The 22,849-nt window shown below is 37.3% G+C and overlaps 1 protein-coding gene across 3 annotated transcripts in view; it reads right to left on the bottom strand.

Moving 5' to 3' along the window:
* Positions 1-466: 466 nt before the first annotated feature.
* FHL5 (four and a half LIM domains 5) overlaps positions 467-22,849 on the bottom strand; it is a 36,307-nt gene continuing 13,924 nt past the window's right edge. Inside the window, exons 3-7 of one of the 3 annotated variants that reach the window (XM_027079933.1) lie at positions 13,269-13,429; positions 12,236-12,410; positions 10,055-10,224; positions 5,421-5,607; positions 467-796 (exon numbers count right to left, since the gene is read on the bottom strand). In XM_027079933.1, coding sequence (XP_026935734.1) covers positions 633-796; positions 5,421-5,607; positions 10,055-10,224; positions 12,236-12,410; positions 13,269-13,424 — 852 coding nt within the window. In that variant the 5' untranslated portion in view covers positions 13,425-13,429 and the 3' untranslated portion in view covers positions 467-632. Of the gene's footprint in view, positions 797-5,420; positions 5,608-10,054; positions 10,225-12,235; positions 12,411-13,268; positions 13,437-22,849 lie in introns of all 3 variants that reach the window. The other 2 variants (XM_027079927.1, XM_027079940.1) reach the window with 2 other exon arrangements.

The raw sequence follows: 22,849 nt of genomic DNA on the forward strand, positions 1-22,849 counted from the left end.
GATTAAATATGGTAACCAACCAGCTGTGGAAGCAGGATGGATAAGGGCAAATCGTAGCTTTGTTTTTCGACTCTGAAGTCAGTACTTGTGAACAATAAAAGAATGATAAAATGACAAAATACTTAAATGTGATGATTAGTAATCACTTCCTCCTGATCATTTCTGTTCTTCTGCTATTCACAGCCAATCATGTTACATGTAACTAGCTAGTTAGGAATGCAAACATTAGTCTCACGTATGCCCTTCAATTTGATCTCTTATTTTCCTTTTTACTCTGCAGGTTTGAAAAACATCAGTTTTCAGTAATAACATCCATGACTTCTAGGTATAGACCATACACTTGATTACAATAAAGAAATATTTTCCTGTATTTCTAACAGCAGAGTGCAGTATTTTGCAAGGAAATGTGCCTTTGTGACTTAGTATATATTCATTTCTGTTAGTCTGTGTTGTTTTTTTTTTTTTGAGCTCTTATAACATGGTTCAATCAGACTGTGTGCAAAAACTCTTCCACTGTAAACTCTACATGATTTTTTTCTAAAAATTAAGTCAGAAATACAACATCGATCGAGTTCTGGATTTAGTGAGAACAAAAGCAAGGTGGATTTCAGGTGCGGAAGGACTGTCTCCTTCTACATGTCAGTGTCCACCCCAGAGCCACATTGGTGGCAGAAGATTTCCTTGTTGTGAGTCAGGAAGCCTTTCCCCACCAAGGAGACTGAGCACTTCCCACAGTTAAAGCATTCGCTGTGCCACTGGCGGTCTTGAAAGCAGATAAACTTGGTGTCTCTGAGACCTGTAAAGCAATTGGAGAAAAAGAGTAATCTATTCTTTCAACAAATAGATTGAGCGTTCTCTCAGGGACTCTTCTGGGAACTGGAGATACAGCAGTGAGCAAGGCCGCGTAGAGGCAAGTAACCTAAGAAAGGAGGCTTCCCCCCGTGACCTGTGTCTATTTGGGAGAGTCCCCCATGGACAAGTTCTTTCTATGAGACCCAGCCAGATTCTCAGTCAAATTTTTCCATAATCGACATAAGTAGGTAGAATCTGGGTATACAAAGCACATATTTTTGGAGACAGTTAAGGATTGCCTAAGACATAAGGAAATAAAGGTTAGTGCCGTGAGAAGAGGGTATAGGTTTTGAAGTCAGGCATATCTAAGTATGAATATTTTTTTTCCTTCTTTGTGACCCTGTTTACTTAGAAGCAAAGTTAAGATAAAATAAATGTATACTTCCCAGCCTGTTATTTGATATTTTAATGACTTTTAGTTCTCTTCTCTTCCCTCTTTTTTCATGTTTCATTTTATTCAGGATAAAGTCCCATGGTCGTATTGTGGTGTGGGACACAATTCCCAAAAGCCCTAAATAGAGAATTCCATCTATCCTGTAGCTAGCCTAATGTGATGACCTCATTACCTTGCCCAGAGGTGACTTCAGCACAGGCTTGCAGCAAAGATCTGTGAATCTGATCCCTCTGGCCAATGAGGCCATGCTCCCCATTGATGGGTTTCTAATAGGTGCTTTGTCAGCCTCTGTCACTTCAACTTGGGCCTCACTTGAGCCATAGGGTTCCTAAGAAAGGTGTGAGAATTTGAGTTTTCAGTGAGACTCATCTCTATATCCCAAATATGAATCCAGCATACGGTTCAAGGAACTGATTTTGAGGAGTCGTAGAAAAGGAGAAAAGGTCTAAGAATTGGGAAGGGGTTGGAATGCCCTAGGCTTGAGTCTTTATTTGCCAATGATAATGAACTTTTGTTTTCATCCTGGAAACGTTTTTTGATGTCTTCACATAAATTTACTAGTTCAGGGATAAATTTACATCAAATTCTTGTACTTTTCTTGATTAAATTTATAGCTTATTTATAATGCTGTCATCACTACTTTCTAATAAGAGTAAATCAATAATGTACCAATTAATTCCCTTAATATTCAGAACACTAATAAGCTGACTGCAAGAATAAAGTTCTGTATATACATAAATCATCTCTTCATAAAACTAATTATTATACATCCAGCATTTTGATGCACATGAGGTTTTCTTGGTTTTATTATTAGGCCTTGTACAGGTGGCAAATGTAAAAATAATTCTTTCTAGAATTTTACAAAGAAGAATAAAAAAGAAGCATCTGGTAGCAGGGATATAAGAAAGTCCTGACTCAACATGTGAGCTGATTGTAAAGTTTTTTGATTTTGGATATGTTTACTCCCTCAGGTCACAAGGGTAATTTGCAGTAAGAAAGTCAACAACAGGTCTCTGACACCTGTTTTATTTGGCTTCATTCATTCCTGAAAATTCTGTAGAATAAGAGCTAGCATTTGTTGAGAACTTGAAGATGAGCCAGTCACTGTTCTAAGCCCTTTACTTCATATAGCTCTCACCTCACCTTCATGGGGTAGGTATTACCATCAACCCAACTTTGCAGACAGAAATTGTTGGACAGAGAGGTTCAGACTCTTGGCCAAATCACCCAGATGCTAAGTGGCAGATCTGGGATTCAATCCTAGGCCATCTGGTTTCAGAGCCTTTGCTCCTAACTTCACCAAATTGTCTGAATTTTCTTTTTTAAAGAACATAACCAGGAACCTTAGCATCCCTTTCTGAAGAAATCAACATTTGAAACTCACTTTACTAAAAATAAACAGAAATAGAAGAAAGCAAAGATGTGATCTTGTTCAATTCCTCATTTTGCAAATAAGGCAAATGAGGACCTTGGAGGTGAGTTTTGTACCCACGGGTCACACAGGAGTCAGGGGCAGAGGCAAGACCAAGGTCTTTTACTCCCTAGATCAGAGCTCTTCCTACTAGATCAAGCTGCTTCGTTTATCCCAGAAAGTTTGCAAGGTAAATCCTATCTTAGAGGAGGAGAAAAAATTGTAATTACATCTTGAGTTTGTTCCTTATAGATTTAGTTACTTTAAAATAGTGTTTTGAGAACATTCTAACATAGTTTCTTAGGATGACATATTGTTTGCATGAATGTACAACTTTCAGAAGATAAATATATGGTAGTATAGTTCCCTGTGGTACATTAGTTCAAATAGTTCAATTTTAAAGAAGCGCTACTACAGGGCCTATATACATTTAAGAATCAGATCAAAACATATTAAAGTGAGTTGGAAGTTTTTGCAGGCATTTAGTTTCTGGTGTCTCTCAATCACAGAGCTAAAAGAAGGTTAAGATAATGACCAAAAGACTGTCCTAAATTAAATGCATATCCTGCATGTGGATTACTTTGGGGACAAATCATTGGTTCCTGATCATCCCTATGCTTCCTGTGGAACAATCTGGTTTTTCTGTCTGACCTAAAAAAAAAAAAAAAAAAAAAAAAAGCTGTGCTCAGTGATTGACCTGTAACAACCCATCAGAAAAATCACATAAATCTGTGATGGGTCAGAAATGAAACTCATCAAGTTCAGGGCTTGTGTAGGCACTTTCAGATCAGTATTAGCCATTTGGGTCCCCAGAAAATTTTCAAACCATTTTGAGTTGTTTAATTTTCTCATTTCTTCACGGAACACCCCCCCCCCCCCCCCCCCCCCCCCCCCCAATTTTTTTTTCTGGCCAATTCAAGAAAAGTGTTGTAGAATAAATTGACTAAATCCATTGGGCAGTGATTGCAGATTCTACTAAGATTTTGTTGCTCCAGTTACTGTTGCATTTATGGAAGTCCCATTTCTAACTAAAACCAGTAGAGATGGTGGCTTATTCTCTTGGCTTTAGGAGTCGCCAGATGTATAGAAGCAGGAGAGCAGAGTGGTTAAGAGCCCAAGATTTGGAGCCCTATAGTCTGGGATTGCCAACGTAAGCCCTTGAAAGGGCTGGAGAGGTGACAGAGCTGAGTGATAGAGACAAGGTGGAAGCAGCAAAGGGGCCATGCCCTACATAACGGGCCAGCCACTCAGCTCCATATGACCGTGACCCGGCCGGGAATGTGAGGGTAGTCTGCTCACCCTGGGCAGGCTCTTTGTTTACTTTTAGGCTACAGAGATGGATTTTACATTAGTTGTTTACAAACAAGTGCAGGCCAAACAAACCATGCTTGCTGGCCAGATATAGCCCATAGGCCAGTGTGAGATCTGAAAAACATGGTGCCTTCCCTGTACGGACAGACAGAACTATGTTCTGTTCATCAGGAAACTCCCTCCCTTGCAAGTAAGTGAAAGCCTGTCAAGCTGGGTTTGCAGCAAAACTCTTTATTTGAAGCTGAATAAATATTCAGTTTTACTTTGTGATATCTTTGAAGATAGAGGAAGAGGAAAAGGATAAAATAATCTTTAATTCTGTGTTATATAGACTGAGCTAAAAGTGAAATATGACCAAAGAGTAGTAGGAATGGAGAACAGAAGTATAGTTCTGCCATGTTATTTGGTGACCATACATTGCCTAAAAGGATAGCTGTTGGATTTCTCAGGTGTGATGAGCTCTTCAGTTCCTTTACTACAGGATTAGCATTTTAGAAATGTCTCTAAGGAAAATATAATGCTCTTTTTACCTTGAAAATCCATTTAACACAGATCGATTTACCATTTATGTTATTTTCAAATCATGTCATGTATTTTGTTTCTTCAACAGAATGCTATCTTGTTTTTTTTTTTAATCTCATCTATTCACAATTAAAACTTATTGTAGGGCTTCTCTGGTGGCGCAGTGGTTGAGAGTCCACCTGCCGATGCAGGGGACACGGGTTCGTGCCCCGGTCCGGGAAGATCCCACATGCCGTGGAGCAGCTGGGCCCGTGAGCCATGGCCGCTGAGCCTGCGCGTCTGGAGCCTGTGCTCCGCAACGGGAGAGGCCACAACAGTGAGAGGCCCGCGTACCGCAAAAACAAAACAAACAAAAAAACCCCAAAAAAACTTATTGTAAGTGAATAGAAAGCAAAGAGAATAATACATTTGTTAGAAGCATCTTAAATTGAGGTTTAATTAATTCCTGACCTATGCTATCCTAATTATTATAGCTTCAGATTTTTGCACAGTACTTGCATTTAATTAAAACTTTTTCTGTTTTAAGGCCCTGTTACCCTTGTTTGGAATTCAGCAGCATTTTGTTTTATAAGTATCCCTTCCCCCACTCAACTCCTTAAAGTTCTGCTTCAGTTCAGGCCTCCTTGTGAAGGTCTTCTCCGCTCATCTTATCCTCCTTCTTCCCTGAATTATTACTTTATGTAGAGTCAGTACCATGAGGTTTAGTATTAATTACCCTCTACAGAGCATAGCTACCTTAATTACACTCTATACTTGCCTTGAGGGTTGTGCATAATATTTATATTTATATATAGGTACCCATGTTTATTTCAAAAGGAAACATAAAGGAAAGATCATTCTTTTTTAAATTGCATTTCCTGAATTAACTACATAGCATTTACAGAGCCATAACTGTCTCATGGTAGGACCGTATTAAACTGAATAACTCACCAATAATAGGCTTGGTGCAGGTGGCACACTTTTTGGCATAAAGATGATTGTAGCAGTCCAAGCAGAATGCATAATCATCTCTGGACATAAAGTCTTCTTCACAGAGCTCTTTCCTACAGCCACTGCACAGAAAACACTCTTTATGCCATGGCTGGTCACAAAACATTATCCCACCTGAAGTCATCACCTGGCAAATGATCACAAAAAAGGCAATGACTGTGGAAGTTATTACAATTCAGACCTTTTGTGATTCTCTTCTGTGCCCACAAGTGGTACTTTGGGCTACTCTATCACATTGTGTCAGGATTGTCTTTTCCCTGTGATTTTTTTGAATCTATATGAGAAACAGAAGGCTACAGGGATTAAATAGGACTGGTGATAAATGTCCTAATTTTTCTCCTACAATGGAACAGAAAGGAAGCAGGACCATAATGAACTCAGGAAGATGAAAAAGAAATAGGCCCTTGATTCCTTTGCTCATCTTTCTCTTTCTTGTTGTTTTTCAAAGATCTGTTTTTAGAGCTAAGATATTTTATATGCTATGTTCTTATGTCCATGTATAACTTTTAAAGATCCTAAGGAGAAAAAAAAACCTGTTTTTCTTCCTGAATGCTTTATTCCAGCAGTAGTAACCCTGAAAGGAATTGATCAACACCATAATCTGCTAATAATGAATAATATTTCTGAGGTGTTTTTTCAGTCTTCAACCCTGTTCTTAACTTCTTCTAAACATTCTCGACATCCTGACACAGTAGGGACTATTATCTTTCTCCCTTTAGAGATGAGCAACTACTAAGAGTTGGAGTAGTTAAGTCACTTGCTAGGGTCACACAGAGCTAGCATTCAAACCTGCACAGCCTTATTCTGCAGCCCATGTGCTTAACCATGAACACAGTACTGAGATTAGATTACTTTGCACTGATAAGCAGTTGACAAGTCTTTGTTGAATGAATGAACAAACACTAAGGGGAAAAATGTTTGGAAAGCAACTCCAGTATTGTATCTAGCACAGATAGGCGTGCTCTGGGCAACTGTGTGAGTTTGCAGCATTAGGGCTCAAAGCCATAAGTGCTGGTTGTACATTGAACCTTAATGTGTGATATGCTAGGGTTTTGCAGAGATGCTTGTTATTCCTCCATAAGATTTATTTTCTAAACCAGTTTAATCTGGATTTTACTTTTTTAAAGGCTGAGATATCTTTATTTAAAAATCAGATGGAAAAATATTAGACAACTTTTCTTGTGTAGCAATTTTTAAGTCATAGCATCTTTCAAATCCACGGCTCTTGAGGTCCTGGGTTGTCCGGGGAACCTGGTATATGCTCATGGAAATGTCTTATAATGACTGAAGCAGTGTGATATCTGAGATGCCGCCTGTAATCTTTGTATACAAATTAAGTAGATATAGAAAAAGTAGTCTATTCTGAGCCATCCTATTGTGACATCTAAGTATCCTATAGCCATCCTATAGGATACTTGTCTATCCTATAGGCTTTTGAAAAGATGATTCTAAAAATATTTTAAAATCTTACAATGACTGTCTTAAAAATTAAAGACACTTGATAGAAAGTTATTTTTCACAAAGGAGAAAAAGTATACTATTCTAAATAAGTAAATAGGAAACATAATGGTGTGTGTGAGCTAAAGCAATTTAAAATGCCCCCCCTACTGACTTCAAAGGCCTTACAGAAGGCACAGCAGAGTTCCAGATTCCTTTGATTCGTTTGGTCAAATGATTAGCAGGCAATGCTTAAAAGATTCAAAACTTGAAAACTGTATTCACAGCAAAATAAAACTTGATGTACCCTCCAAAGATCGTTTCATTAGGGAGAAGAAACTCTGGAACATTAAAAATTGTTTGCTTGTGATTATATTCTTTTGAAGAGGCAGACGGGCTAAGATGAAGTCTAATATGCAAGCGTGGTTTTCGCTACTGATTGATCCCGGGATTTAGAGCAAGTTTCTTCTCTGGCAAAATGGAGGCAATAATGATTTTGCACCCAGTGGATGAAAGCTGATGAATGACAGAATACTCTGTGTGAAACTTGAGGAGTTTGAATTCAGAGTACTACAGGTTGAGGTTACGTGCTTTTTGGTAGAAAATAGATTTTATTTTGTGAAACTAAAATGTATGAAAAAAGTTCTGTGGGCCTGATGGTCAAGTAGTTTTTGCTTATTTTCTTTTGTTTTATATTTGGTCTTTGGCTTGGGTTGAAACAAATTGTTTTTCTTCAGCTTGGATCATCTTGATCCGAAACATTTATATCCAGCTTTACTTAAAGGACTTGTGGTTTTAAAAAATTAAATAGAAAATAATCTGGCATGTTGTGATCTGTCTACTACCCAATAGAATCATTTCATAAATTTTTCGGTGACTTCAAATCATGTCCTAACTATAGGGCAGGCTCCTCTAACCTGGGAAACGCCAGGGCTTTGGCCCCAGATAGTGCTCAGCTCTGATGATGTACTAGAGAAGTTCTCTTGACTCTTTATGGCATTGAAAGAAACTTTATACTGTGTGCCCAACAAATGATTTTAAGATGAGTCTCACGAGTGTCACTAATATTTTAGTGTAAGTCCTTAAGAAACGTAGCCTAAAAATGGCCAACTTAGTTGTCCTGCAAAACAGTGAGATAAATCTATTTTATTTCCAGCACCCCTTTCTAAATGCATGTCATTGACTGATAATTTTTCGGAGCTTCATCTGTCACAGAGTCATAGGGTCTGACTGTTTCTTGTAAAGTCATTTTCTAAGTTGTTGGAAGTCTTCGGGTGTAAGATGGTTTTGTAGCATGTTACTTTCAACTGTAATTTTCAGCCATCATGACAGTGTAATTTAATAATTATAACATAGGGGTTGATTGATGCCTCTTCAAATGCAGTACCAGTATTTTAAGTATATATGGAAAATCGTTGAGTGTGTGTGTGTTTGTACATGCATTTGTAGAAAGTGGCAATGACAATTCAGATGCAAGTATGCAAATGGTCTTAAGAGACCTGCCAGAGTAGCCTGTAGATCAAAAATGTTTAGAAGCCACTGGACTTATCCAATATGTTTTCATGATTCAAGCTTTCTCATCACAAGTTATAGGGTTATTTGAAACTTATGACGCCTCACAGGTCAAGAATTTCTTTGAGAACATCGATATATATTTATGGAATACAGACAGACTTTATCAAGGTGATAGAGATGAGTGACTTTCATGTAAAAGCTTAGAGGATACAAAAAGAATTGGACCATGTTTACTTGGAAAAAAATGACTTTTTTTCCTATTGGAAAATATGTTTTGAATGGGTGTCCAAGTTGAAAGGCCCTGCATGGAGCTCTGGAGCTGGAGGTGAAGGAAACCACTTGCAGTTCTTAAGTCATCTTTCTGTCTTTCTGTCTAATGAATTTCCCTAAAGATCTTGTCAGTCTCTTGAGTGTCACTCTCTTATCTATCCACTCCTTTTTTTTTTCTAACATCTTTATTGGGTATAATTGCTTTACAATGGTGTGTTAGTTTCTGCTGTATAACAAAGTGAATCAGCTATACATATACACACATCCCCATATCCCCTCCCTCTTGAGCCTCCCTCCCACCCTCCCTATCCCACCCCTCTAGGTGGTCAAAAAGCACCAAGCTGATCTCCTGTGCTATGCGGCTGCTTCCCACTAGCTATCTATTTTACATTTGGTAGTGTGTATATGTCCATGCCACTCTATCTCTTTGTCCCAGCTTACCCTTCCCCCTCCCTGTGTCCTCAGGTCCATTCTCTATGTCTGCGTTTTTATTCCTGTCCTGCCCCTAGGTTCATCAGAACCATTTTTTTTTTAGATTCCATATATATGTGTTAGCATACAGTATTCGTTTTTCTTTTTCTGACTTACTTCACTCTGTATGACAGACTCTGTGTCTATCCACCTCACTACAAATAACTCAATTTCGTTTCTTTTTATGGCTGAGTAATATTCCATTGTATATATGTGCCACATCTTCTTTATCCATTCATCTGTCAATAGACACTTAGGTTGCTTCCATGTCCTGGCTATTGTAAATAGTGCTGCAGTGAATATTGTGGTGCATGTCTCTTTTTGAATTATGGTTTTCTCAAGGTATATGCCTGGTAGTGGGATTGCTGGGTCATATGGTAGTTCTGTTTTTTATCTACTCTTTAGAAATATAAAAGCTTCAAGCTTAGAAGACATTTATATTGCTTGGACATGATGTGAGGAGTGAAATATCCTGTTTAAATTGGTTCCCTTAGTCACTCTGTGAGACAAATCCATATCTCTCTGAAATTAAATGGATCAAAAATTTTCTAAGAAATATTTTGTATTCAAAGAGAGACGTGGGCCCTCTACCAGAACATGTGAAATCTTGCCTGAACAGCTGTGAATGGAACTGGAATATCAAATCACTTAAGCCTTTGGAACATTAAATTCATGTTCTGGGTGGAATTTTATGGTGATAAAAATAGATGGGCCTCCTCACTGTGACAGGTAGTGCTTTCGAACATGTTGGAATTCAAAATTAACATGAATGTGCAAAGATGGATATAACATGATAGTATCAGTTCATTGCAAACATATAATGCTGCTGCAAAGCGATGGTTTGGAAGATTTCACAAGCTTCATCCTCTTTAGATATTTACCTCCTTAAAAAAGCTGCAGTAGTGAGCAAACTCCATCTCAAAACACGGCACACAATAATTGCCACTCTCTGTGGAAATCAAAGGTTTAGCTCCTATTGGCTGTCGGCAATGCTCGCACACAAGGCAGGTTTCATGCCAGTAGTTTCCCTTAAATTTCATTTTCCGGGAACCTGTACCCCCAAAGTAAGAACCTGTTAGTACAAATCAAGCATAATTGTTCTTTTAAGCAATAATATGTCAAATTACTTAAAATATATACTAAAGGTGAAAAAAAGCAATCATCCATATAGAAAAAATAGCGTTTACTGGTTTCCAAAACATTTATCTGAAAAAAGAGGTCAATAAATAGAGTTCAGCCTACGATGATGGTGAATCACTCTTTCGCTGGAAACTCTTGTGCCGTTTCACAATTTTGAGATGTGAAAGTACTATAAATGTAGACTCTGAAAGGCTGCACATGCTTCAGATAAACTGGGACATAATAAGCATTACAGGGATATTAGGCATGCCCAAGGCATAAACTCCTGAGATTGATGTTGTGTAGTTATCGTCTCCTAGAAAATCTTTGAACCTATAATAAGAAATGAGAGAGAATTGTTCGTATGCTGCTGTCCATAGGGATTGAGAAGAGGATCAAAACAGAGAATTAGTACTTGCCTAAAGGTGTAACAATTTACTTGGATCCTTGTTTTCCCTGAGAGAAAATAAAGATGACTGACCTTCACACCAGTTTGTGTTGAGCTACAAAATGATGATTGGTCCCATTGTCCTATGATGGATTATGTTTTCTGATGCTATTGGTTCTGCCTAGGACAGGGTGTTTAGTGCAGTGTTAGTATAATTTATTGGTATAGATTTTATCTTTATTCCATGGCTCAGTTTCTGGTTCAAAATGTTTCTATGAATTAGGTTTATGAAAAAACACAAAAGACAGTACTTTGCCCATTGGAGACAGAAAGAATAATCTTTTCATGTCTAAAGTACACTAAATGAGATAAAGAGATAGCAGAAAGATGTCTTTCTGCAAAGCAGCGTTTTGTATAGTATAGTCCCCCCCTTTATCTGTGAGGGATACCTCCCACGACCCCCAGTGGACGTGTGACACTGCAGACAATACCGAACCCTATATATATATATACTATGTTTTTTTCCCATACATACAGAGCTATGTTAAAGTTTATTTATAAATTAGGCATTGCAAGAGATTAACAACAATAACATAATAAAATAGAACAGTTATAACAGTATACTGTAATAAAAGTTATGTGAATGTGGTCTCTCTCTCAGAATATCTTATTGTACAAGTTTAATGCCTTTTCCATCTTAACCAAGCACCTATCATGCTCTGTGGCCGTAACTTTTGCAGTTGGAGGTGCAAAACTAGCACGAATTTCTTTTTCCTCCTTCACAATTTCATGGATGGAAAATTTGTTCTTACATTAGATCTTAGCAACCTCAGCATACAATTTCTTTCCTTATTAAGTTGAGAACTTCCTTTTCATTTAAAGGAAGAACTTTATGGCTTTTCTTTGGCATACCTGAATGGCCAGCATCACTACTCTTGCACTTTGAGGCCATTATTAACTAAAATAAGGGTTTCTTGAACACAAGCACTGCAGTACAGCAACAGTCTGATCTGATAACTGAGATGGTTATTAAGTGACTACTGGCCAGGATGCTCTGGACAAAGAGATGATTCACGTCATGGGCAGGATGGAGGGTTATTTCATCACACTACTTAGAAGAGCACACAGTTTAAAACTTAAGAAACTTTTACTAGTGGAATTTTCCACTTAATATTTTCAGACTTAATATTTTTGGCCTCGGGTAATTTTTGTTTGTTTGTTTGTTTGCGGTACGCGGGCCTCTCACTGTTGTGGCCTCTCCCGTTGCGGAGCACAGGCTCCGGATGCGCAGGCCCAGCGGCCATGGCTCACGGGCCCAGCCGCTCCGCGGCATGTGGGATCTCCCCGGACCGGGGCACGAATCCGTGTCTCCTGCATCCGCAGGCGGACTCTCAACCACTGCGCCACCAGGGAAGCCCTAGCCTCGGGCAATTTTAACCATGGAAAGTGAAACCGTGGATAAGGGGGGACTAATGTACTACACTCTTCCTGTGCTTGGGTTTAATTCAAAGCATTGCAGGTTCAGTTATAGACCAGAAGTGCCTTGCGATCTTACCAGGCATGATGGTCTTCTTACAATGGAAGCACTGGGAGGAGCACTCGTTAGAATAGTACTTGGAGCACAGCAGGCACTCATCCTTGGCAGCAGAAGGCTTTTCCACCAAAGACTGATTGGATTTGGCGTAATTGAAGCATCCTTCATGCCAGTGATGACCTTTGTAACAAAGATCCTTTGAGACAGTAAGTAAAAGTTAAGTATGTTTGTGACAGAACAGGCCATTTTGTAAAACAATACTAAACACTCCTGGGACTCTGGTGCCAGTAGGTGGTGCTGGTAGCTTGAGGGCATGTTGTTATTGATACTGTTACCCATAGAGAGGAGACTCTCTGGGGCAATTAAGAACTAGAGCCTGGGGCTTCCTTGGTTGGTCACAAAAGACAGATGGAAAATAAGTGTACTCTCCTGTTTCTTCAAATTTCCTCTACCTTCCTTTTATAAACTATAAGAAAAGATTTTCATGGAATGATTTTTATTTTTAGGTTGTAACATCCTATTACTGTTTGAGATTTCCCTAAACAAAATCTCAACACTAGTTAACTAAAACAAAGACCTCCCCCGCTCCCCCCCAAAAAAGGAGAAAAAAATAATAATAATGTGCATTCTGGGAGGAATGGGTGTGTGTGTGAGACGTATCAGCGCACAGTGGTTTAATGAAGATGAGGCTAATGTGAAGTGAGAAGATACAGGTTTTTGAATCTTTACGGCTCCAATTATTTATATAGTTATTCACTTATACGCTTATCATTCTAGAAATAACATTTCAGCTGTGTAACTTTGGGCAAATAACTTCGTTAATCTTCAGCATCCTGAGCTATCTCCCAAGATCATTGTAAGGATTAAAGTGTATCTTATGTGTCACAGTGCTGAGCATAGTGCCTGGAACTTGATTGATGATAGCTTTGAAAATCCTTATATCTAGTAGCAGAGCATTAGAGTATTAACAGTCAACACTCAAGAAAAACAGGCATTCCAAAGCACTTGTCTGCTGTTCTTATGCAATAATTCTGTGAACTGAGGTAAGGCCTACCTTGGAATCTGATTCGATTGGTTCTTTGCACTCCTCACAATAGTTAGCAGAGGTACGATCATAACAAGTAACACGGTGTGGATTGTGATCCTCTAGTACATACTTCCCAAGAAGTGATGCCGTGCAGTGTTGACAGTCAAATTGAGCAGTTGTCATTTTGGCTTAATCCTATGAATAAAAAAATAATTTATGTATATAAAGGCAAAATTTTTGGTAAGATAAATTATAAAGCCTCAATACAACATGAGTCAAGCACTTGAACAGATTTATATTTTCTTATATGAACACCCACCAATTTAGGAAATATGCTGTAGTCATGGTGACACTTGGAGTGATTTAGAAGAGGCTACTGTCCCATCTTGGCAGTTCCTGTGTGTTTTACTAGCAAAATGCATTAAACCGGCAGCCAGAGTGTGGAAAAAACATCTTGTATTCCTCATTCACTAATGTGGAATTCAATGAGAATGTAATATGTGTTGAAATAGGATGGTTTCACCTCAAGGGTATAAATACGAAATGTCGATAGAGCTTTCATTAACTGTCATCACTTACTGTCTTGTTGGAGAGTGCTGGAGGTGGAGTTCCATGGGGATAACAAGAGTCTTTTTTTTTTGCTCTAACTGAAATAGAAATTACTGATCAAGTACATTGTCATTTTCCCTGCCATCCTTTTATTTCCCAATTCTTTGTCGGGTACCTAGTGAGGGTTCTGCACATTAGTCCTAAGGTCTTCCTGTACCATAGACTCTCCCTTGGGATGTCCTCCTTACCTGTGGCTTCAACCTCCCTAAATATACTGTTGACTTAAATCTCTAGCTTTAGCCTGTTCTTCATTTGCCTCCTGGACATCTCCACTTAAATGCCCCACACTTGGCTGGTCAAATAAAACTCCTCAGCAGTGAGGATTCAGTCCAAGTGTTAGGTCTTTGGGACTGCCACTGAGCAGTTTTCCAGATGTGGACATGCAGTTAAAACCATCAGAGGTAGAAAAGAGCTATCGGATTCTTCAGGTTTTAGGGCTAAACTAACATGTACACAGAAGGAAGAATAACAGCAGCATTTTATAGAATGAAAAACATAAAGCCAAGGTCAGGATAAGAATTCTAGTTATTTTGTAAATTAAAAAACAAAACACGTGGATTTCAAAAGGGTTTAATTAGGCATCGAACACAAGTTTTTCATTGTCACCAAAAATAGTACCACTGATTTTCTTGGAAAATAAATATATTGGGAACTATGAATATTTTCTAATTCTCCACACCAGAAATTTGTTTTTTTAATTTTAGCAAAATCAGAAAATCTATTGATTATTGGGATGATTTTTACAACATTTTTAATGCCAGTTTTTATTTACTACATTCAAATTGCATTCTCACATATTTTGCCACCTTTTATTTTAATGATGAAGTTTCCAGCCAGTGTCTTGCTGAATGTACATTGTCATTAATTCTGTTTATAGCAGATCTTTACTAACAAAGAAAAGACTAAGGACTTAGAATATATGTGTCTTTTCCCAGGAAAGATGAAAATTTAGACTAGAAGTTCCCAGGGGAACATGCCAAAATTATCTGCAGGGAACACTGAATTCCCTATTTGATTAATTCCACAGAAATGTCCCTTTTTAGTGAATACAAACACACTAAAAGGATTGCTGAGAGCTTGGAAACTGGAGGAAATAGATCTAAATTCCCTGAAAGATCTAAAAATGCAAATTTTATTCACGTTTACAGTGATCAAGTGTTTATGTCTTAATAGTGAAATACGGTATATACCTTTAACTTTCATCACTTAATATGGAAAATACCATTTTCATTGTTAATATTTCTTTAGTTTTAGATGTATATAATAGCACCATGAAGCACAGCCTCTCAGGACTTAGGAACTCCCAGACTACTTCCATTTTGTGAGGCTTTTAGTATATTATAAAATGAAGAAACACCAAAGGTATCACAAAATTGGTAGAATTTCAAGTTTTTATTTTAAACAACACTCTAAATACAACATTATAATACCTGTACCTCATTTGGTGATCAGAAGTCTAAATATCTAAATAAATATTTATTTTATAATATAAATATTGATATAGAAATATATATCAGTGAATATAAATACTTGTCTAAATGTAAGTACAAGAAGATCCTGCCCCATCCCCATTCTAATCACATAATAGGCCTTGCTCCATAAAAATTCTTAACAAAATTGACCCTATCTTCTCCAGTTTTTTAAAGGAGAAAGTACATCTTATTCCATCTGTTTTTTAAAAGCGAAGTCAGGGAGTTGGGGAGGGTGAGAAGAGTCAGTTCAATATCTCAGAGCTATGTAATTTTGCATTTTATAGTTATACAGTGGGAGTAGGCATTTGGTCCAGGTCAACATGTGTTAAATGTCTACTCTGTAATAGTTGAAGTCCCTGCCCTCAAGAAGTCTGGATTCTCTTAGCTCTTACCTTGGTAATAGTGAATATAATTTGAGATAAGGAACAAACTGAACGTTTGTGCTCTTATTCTTAGTTGGGGAAAGTACACTAAGAAATTCAGTCCTCATTTTCATAAAGTCTATCGTTTAACTATGGGTATATGAATACATCTATATAGAGTTTCTTAGAGGTGTTATAACCATAAATATGATACACATTCCACTAGAACCATATAGCATTCTTAGCAACTAATAGAAAGGGGTGAGGAGCTACAGTAAAGGGAGACCTTTCTAAGAAGATTTGAAGGAAGTTAAGCTTTTGCAAGTCTGTTAGGAAGGAAGGAAGGGAAGAAGGATCTTGATTAGCAGGGAAGGAAGGGGAAAAGACAAATGGGAGAATGGCACAGGATTACATCCGAAGTTGGGGAATGGTGAGTCTTGCCAACAGATTTTCACCCGGGTCCATTCAGGATAAAGGAAGACCTTGAAACTATTTAAAGCTTTTCAAAGCTATTTGGACCTTTAATAAAAGCAGTTCTAAGTGGTGTGAGGGCAGGCAACAGAGGCAAGAGTATGAATTTTTCCAACTGGGTCACATTTCACCACCTCATTCGCTCCTAAACATCATTCTGTACTTTTTTCTTTCGCCTTTGTCTCTTTTTCCCCCCCTCTTCTTTGTCCCTTACATTAATATTTTTGAATAATCAGAGAATAACTAGGGTCCTCAAGAGCAGACCAAACGGCTAGTTTTTAATCATTTTCTAACAGGTAAAACTGTAGGAAAGGGGATAGGGACTATATGATTCTCATCTCAGGAACCCCCATCTGAGGGTTAATTTGGCAAAGATATTGAAAAATGTTTGCTTTCAAAGATTTAAAATCCTTGAACAGAGCTGATTTATAATTATGAGTCATAAGAAATCTTAATAGTATCCCAATTGAATAGCATTTAACTTTTCCTGGCATGAACTTTAGAAACATTAGTATCCATATCAATTAGACATTCTTGTCAAACTTTTCAAAAGGATTAGATTATATTCTTGCCAAACTTCTGTCAAAGTGATTCTGCAATTATGCAACAATTTAAGCACAGAATTTTTATCATTACATACTGGAGTTTCGGAAGACTGATTTAGAGGTACACCGATATATCAAAGAACCTATGAAGATAAGATAAATAGCTCAGAAGCCCAATGTCATGAATGCACTTGGCTTTCTTTTTCCAATTATTGCCCTTAGATTTTAGATTTCTACCTAAAAGCATGTGAGTTTATTGGTCCTAACTTCTGTAGCTGAGAGTGCTGTTTCTTACATGTTATTTTTAAAACCAGGAATAATCTTGTGTCAAGTTATGTTATATGGTGAGTTAATGATTAGAAGTTTAATGCTGTGAGCAGTATACTCACTTATATTTTTATTATGCTGAACAGATTCCCAAAAAGTATAGTTGAGAGAATATCAAGCAGGAGAGAGGCAAGGACTTGAGGCTATGCAGGGTATCTTTAATATGCTCTGGTTTGCAAGGCATCACACACCATTCATTCATTCTGTAAACAGGTAAATATGTTTTTTTTTTTTGCACAGTAATCTGCTAGAAGTTATGAAGGACATAAAAATAGACTAGACTCAAATCCCATCCTCAGAGAGCATATAATCCAGTAGGAAGAGTATGGACATTTTATAAATAACTAAAGAAAAGTTTGGAAGTGATAAGGAGAAATGAAAGGTTATGATAATTTAGAGCAATGGTTCTAAACACAATGCATGTTAGAATTTTTTAAATTTCCAAAGTGCACTCCTATTCGAAACCAATTAAATTGGGATTTCTGGGGGTAGAGAATAAGTATTTTTCAGCTCCCAGAAGGTTCTAATGTCCAGTGGTAATTAAAAACCACCAGTTAAGAGAAGGAGGAAGGAAATTACTTTTAGCTGGGAAAAATTCCGGAACAACTTAGAGAAAATGGCATTTGAATGGATCATGTGATAGCTATCATGGGTTGGTTCTCCCAACCCTGGCTCTATCCTCCTCCTAGTTGGAGAGGTCAGGCAGCTAAAGACATCTCCGGGACCCTCTTACAGCTAGTGTTGAGGATGCAGAATTGGTTCTGCTAACTCCAAACAGGTGTGTGTACATTGGAAGGTGGGAGTGATACGTTCCTGCTGCTTTGCTGCTGGCAGGCTGGGTCGTAGAAATGTGAGTGGTTTCCCCCATTCAGAATGCCTGGACTCAGGTTTTCCAGGGTCCAGGGACTTGTTTTCGGGTTGTGAGAGGTAGTCGTGGTAGTGGTATCAGTGGTGGCAGCAGGTTCCTGACCTCTGGATTACAGGGCAGAATGGGTGCTGTGGTGGGCAAAGAGCAGCCTCTACCATCCGTCAAGGAATTGTTAAAAATTCTAACAGTGAGTTCTAATGCTCCCGTGTGTTTCCTGAGAGCCAGGTACTGTGATAACCATTTTGTGTAGATTCTCTCTCTTAATCCTCACAACAATCCTGTAGGATGGGTCTATTATTAATATCCCAATTTGACAGATGAAGAAGCTTAGAGAGGCCAAGATAACTTGGCTGATAAAAATGCCAAATCCAGGATTTTATCCTACACCTGTCAGAAACTGAAGCCCAGGATCGAGCCTGTGTAAAGCTCTCCTTTCCTGAAGATGCTGAGGGAGGGCACTTGAGACTGACCAACAGAATTAGGAAAGATGTTTATACTTGAATACATGAGGCCTGCATGGAAAATAGCAAGTAATCTATTTGAAGTGGCTTGCAGGGCATGAGAAGGTACTAATTGGAGGACAAGTTTGGAAAAGTAGGCTGGGCAAGGTCACCAATGGCCTAAGTTTCAAGCTAGAGATGAACATGTGTTTTCTATAGAAAAGATATAACCACCGATGATTGAGAATAGATGAGTGAAGTGTTTTGAGCTGAGATTTGTGAAAATTAATGGAAATAGTGAGAGAAGGGATTGGAAGGTAGATATACCACAGACAGAAAATCAATAAGGAGTCTATTTTTTAATATTCCATTTAATCAACAAATATTATCCCCATGTAAAAAGAGTTGTTTTATGTATTTTGGTGGGAATATGAAGAAGAATTCTTATTGAGGAAATAATGGCCAGTCTGTTAAGACTGACAAAATACATCATGTTACAAATCTAAAAAACAAAACAAAAACTATGACCCTCACCCAGACTAAAAACACACAACCTAGGCACCTCTGGGTAAAACTACTAAAAATCAAAGACAAATAACATCTTTAAAGTAGGTTAAAAATATTACTTCCAGAGTAACAACAAATTGAGAAGTTACCTACTTCTCAACAGGAAAAAATGGAAGGTAGACAATGGAAAGATAAAATGGCTGAAAGAAAATGGGAACCAACCTAGAAGTCTATACTCAGGTAAAATATCTTCTGATAAAAAAGGTGAAGAAAAGATATTTTCAGACAGTCAGAAACTGAATATATCAATAGCACACCCATATTAAAGTAAATACCAAACAGTGTTCTTCAAGGAAAAGGACACTGAGCTCAGATTGAAGCTTAAAGATAAAGGGGTGAAAAACAACAAAAATTATAAATATGTAGGTGAATCAGAATAAGTATTAACAGAACAACTTTAAAGAATTTGAACACTTAGGCAAAATGGGAAACTTCAAAGATAAGTAAAACATTAAAACGGACACAAGAAGAAATATAAAATTTTAACTGGTTGGTAACTATTAGAGAAACTGAATTTGAAATTAAAAGCCTACATATAAAGTAAAATACAAGGCCACATGGCTTCTCCAGTGGATTTTACCAAGATTTAGGAAGAAATAACACCAATATTAACAAACTATACCACATAATTAAAAACAAGAAACATGATCCACTTAATTTTGAACTCATTAAAACTTTGATTACCAAAATCTAAAAAACATTATGAGAAAAATTTATAGGTCAATCATACTCATAATAATAAATTTTGCAGTAAATACAAAAAATTTTAGCACAGACAATAACTAATTGAATCCAGTGATATATGAAAAAGTTAATATCATGATAAGCTGAGTTTATCCCAGGAATGCAATTTTAGTTTAAAATTAAGAAGAGAATCACTGTATTTTACCACATTTACCAAATGAAAGAGTAAGCCATATACTTAGCAGATGCAGAAAAGACTGATAATTAAAAAAATTGCTCATTGAAGGATACTATTTTTTTTTTTTTTTTTGCTGTACGCGGGCCTCTCACTGTCGTGGCCTCTCCTGTTGCGGAGCACAGGCTCCGGACACGCAGGCTCAGCGGCCATGGCTCACGGGCCCAGCCGCTCCGCAGCATGTGGGATCTTCCTGGACTGGGGCACGAACCCACGTCCCCTGCATCGGCAGGCGGACTCTCAACCACTGTGCCACCAGGGAAGCCCGAAGGGTACTATTAATAATGAAAAGCAAGCCACAAAATGACAGATTAATAGATGATATTTGCCACGTATATAACTGACAAAGGATTAAAATGCAGAATATATAAAACATCAATAAGAATTAAAAATAAACTAATGGAAAAATGGGCAAAAGATATAAGAAAAAAATTTTTCATTTTAAAATGACAGATATTTTAAAGGAAGCTCATTCAACTCAGTATGAAATAATTTGTACTCATGGTCAGAAAAAATTAACAAGTCTGACAATATGAAATGTTGGTGAGGATAAGGAGCAACTGGAACTCACACACTGAAATAAGAATGAAAGATGAATGGATAAACCACTCTGAAAAACAATTTTTCATTATATTGTAAAGTTGAATATGTATCCTTCATATGACTCAGTAATTTCTCCCCTAAATGTGTGACTCATAAAATCTTGCAAAGGTCACCTGAAAGAATGTTTGTGGCAACATAGTTTATAGTAGCCCTAGTAGCAGGAGACTCTGAATGTCTATCAGAGGGAAAATAGATAAATAAGTAGATGTATGGTCATATAACATACTGCTGTATGGCAATAAAACAGATGAATTACAGGTGCCCTCCTTAATACAGATAAACCTCACTACTGAGTGAACTAAGTAAGTTATAAAATAGTAAATACACCATGATTGCATTTTTATAAAGTTAAAAAACAACCAAAATTGATTATTAGGAATTATAAATATATGGTAACATGTTATTAAACATAATAACTGTTATTAAAGCTGTTTAAAAAAGCATGATGATGATGATAAACACAAGAATTAGGATGCAATTGAAGATTATCTAACTTCTGGAGTTAGTTGGGATTAGGAAGTTGCAGAGGGTTTCAAGTATGTGGAAAATATTTGATTCTTAAGCCAAATTATTTTTATACCTTGCATATATTAGAAACATTATTTTCTATATATGTAATGTTTTGTTTTTAATAGTTTAAAAAATGAGCGGGTGATAAATGAGTAGAAGTAGTATTGATATATATTAAACTGTTCTTTCTTTATGTTTGTCAACAGAGAAGTAATCCATATGGATGTAGTAATATCCTGAGAATATTTTTGTGTGCTAATGGTGGTCATGGAGTTTATTGTCCAAACAGTGAAGATACGGGGATAATTGTGGGCTGATTCAAAGGGTAAATTTCTCAGGGTGACCATTTCGGATGCAAAAGAGAGAAGGAGACAAAGTTTTCTCTCTTTCTTTCAATACTGTTACCATGAAAGTGTGCAAAGCCAAAACATGGTTCCAATATGTATGATCTTTGTCATATTACTTTACAATAAGACACGAACTGTGTCTTACTATCGTGTCAGAGATTACAAGTTTCAAAAGTAAGAGGGCTTTTACTTTTTATGGTGAAATTGAAACATACTAGGATATAATTTGGGCCTTCTGGTTTCCAATAATGTCTCTATGTTGGTGTGGTTTTGAGGAATTTTATTTACTTGAGGGAGTTGAATTACCATATATCCTATATTCTAAATATCAAATATAAGTTGTTACATCGATTTGATTATAGCTTTCTTTGTTCCATGTGGAGGCAGGCAGTACTATATAAAATCATCAAATTGATTATGTGTCTTGATAAGAGGATATACAGTAAATGGTATTTAAGATTACTTCTATCTCTACTACATGATTTGTAAATTTTGCTAAATGGGTGAAAATAATGCCATAATCACTAGTTTTGCACATACATAAAAGTGCACTATTCTTCAATTCAAAGTTTGTTGGGTTTTCTGGCTTAATTTTCATCTGGTTATTCAGAGTAGCCTCATTCAGCCTGTATAAATACATTGCTGCTCCTCTGAGAGTGCTACATGACTATTTCAATTGCCCGTTCAGGTCTTTCATTGATTCTGTGAAGTAGATGTGTTTCTGCTTTTCTTTAGGAAAGAACTTGAAAGAATTGACATCTAAAGGGCATAAGGAATATTAAAATGCTCTTGGGAAATGTTAGTTCAGAACGCTGACGTCTTTGAAACTTGTGTGATTGATGTACGGAACTTGGGTGAAGACGGAAAGTGGATGCAGAATCTTAATTTGAACTGTACCTAAGTGAATTTACCTGTGCTAGTTTTTCCATTTAGGATTTTAATTTGAACTCTTGCTGTGAGGGCAGATAGGGGCTGATGGCCGGTCAAGGGCACTTTGGAAGCCTCACTGATGAAAGTATATTGCTCTGTGCTCTATAAGGAGTTATAGAAACCCTCTTCAGTGTGTGGTTATGCAATCCACCTAGTCTGCCAAGGCAGTGGTTTCAATCATTCTCCCCTCTCTCCCTGCCTGTACCCCCTACATATATTTACTGGGTACCATATCCTGTTGATTCCACTTCAGAAGCATTCCTTAAATCTTTGTTTAGGCCCTCCTCGTATCTCTGATGGACCATAGTGGCTTACATCGAACTGAAGATATTATTAAAAGTTTCTCCCTCTACTGAGTGGAACCAAGGACATTTCTACTCTATGAATTTTGCTCTCTAAATAAGCTCAATTTCCCTGGGAGTTCCAGAACATCTTCCACAGTACTCAAGAAAAATCTGACTCATGATCATCTCCCTTCCTTGGAGAAAAACCTCCAACAGCTCTTCTTTGACTATAAAATAAAGTCCATTACTTAGCATAGAGACCCTTTGCTACTTTCTCTACTTTTCTCACTGTCTCTTCATCCCTTTCCTAACCCTGTACCATCTGATACACACACACCGCACTATGCTTTAGCC

Source organism: Aethalodelphis obliquidens, unplaced genomic scaffold, assembly GCF_003676395.1.
Source record: "Aethalodelphis obliquidens isolate GAN/ISIS:26980383/991018 unplaced genomic scaffold, ASM367639v1 scaffold3, whole genome shotgun sequence".
Taxonomy (NCBI): Eukaryota; Metazoa; Chordata; class Mammalia; order Artiodactyla; family Delphinidae; genus Aethalodelphis; species Aethalodelphis obliquidens.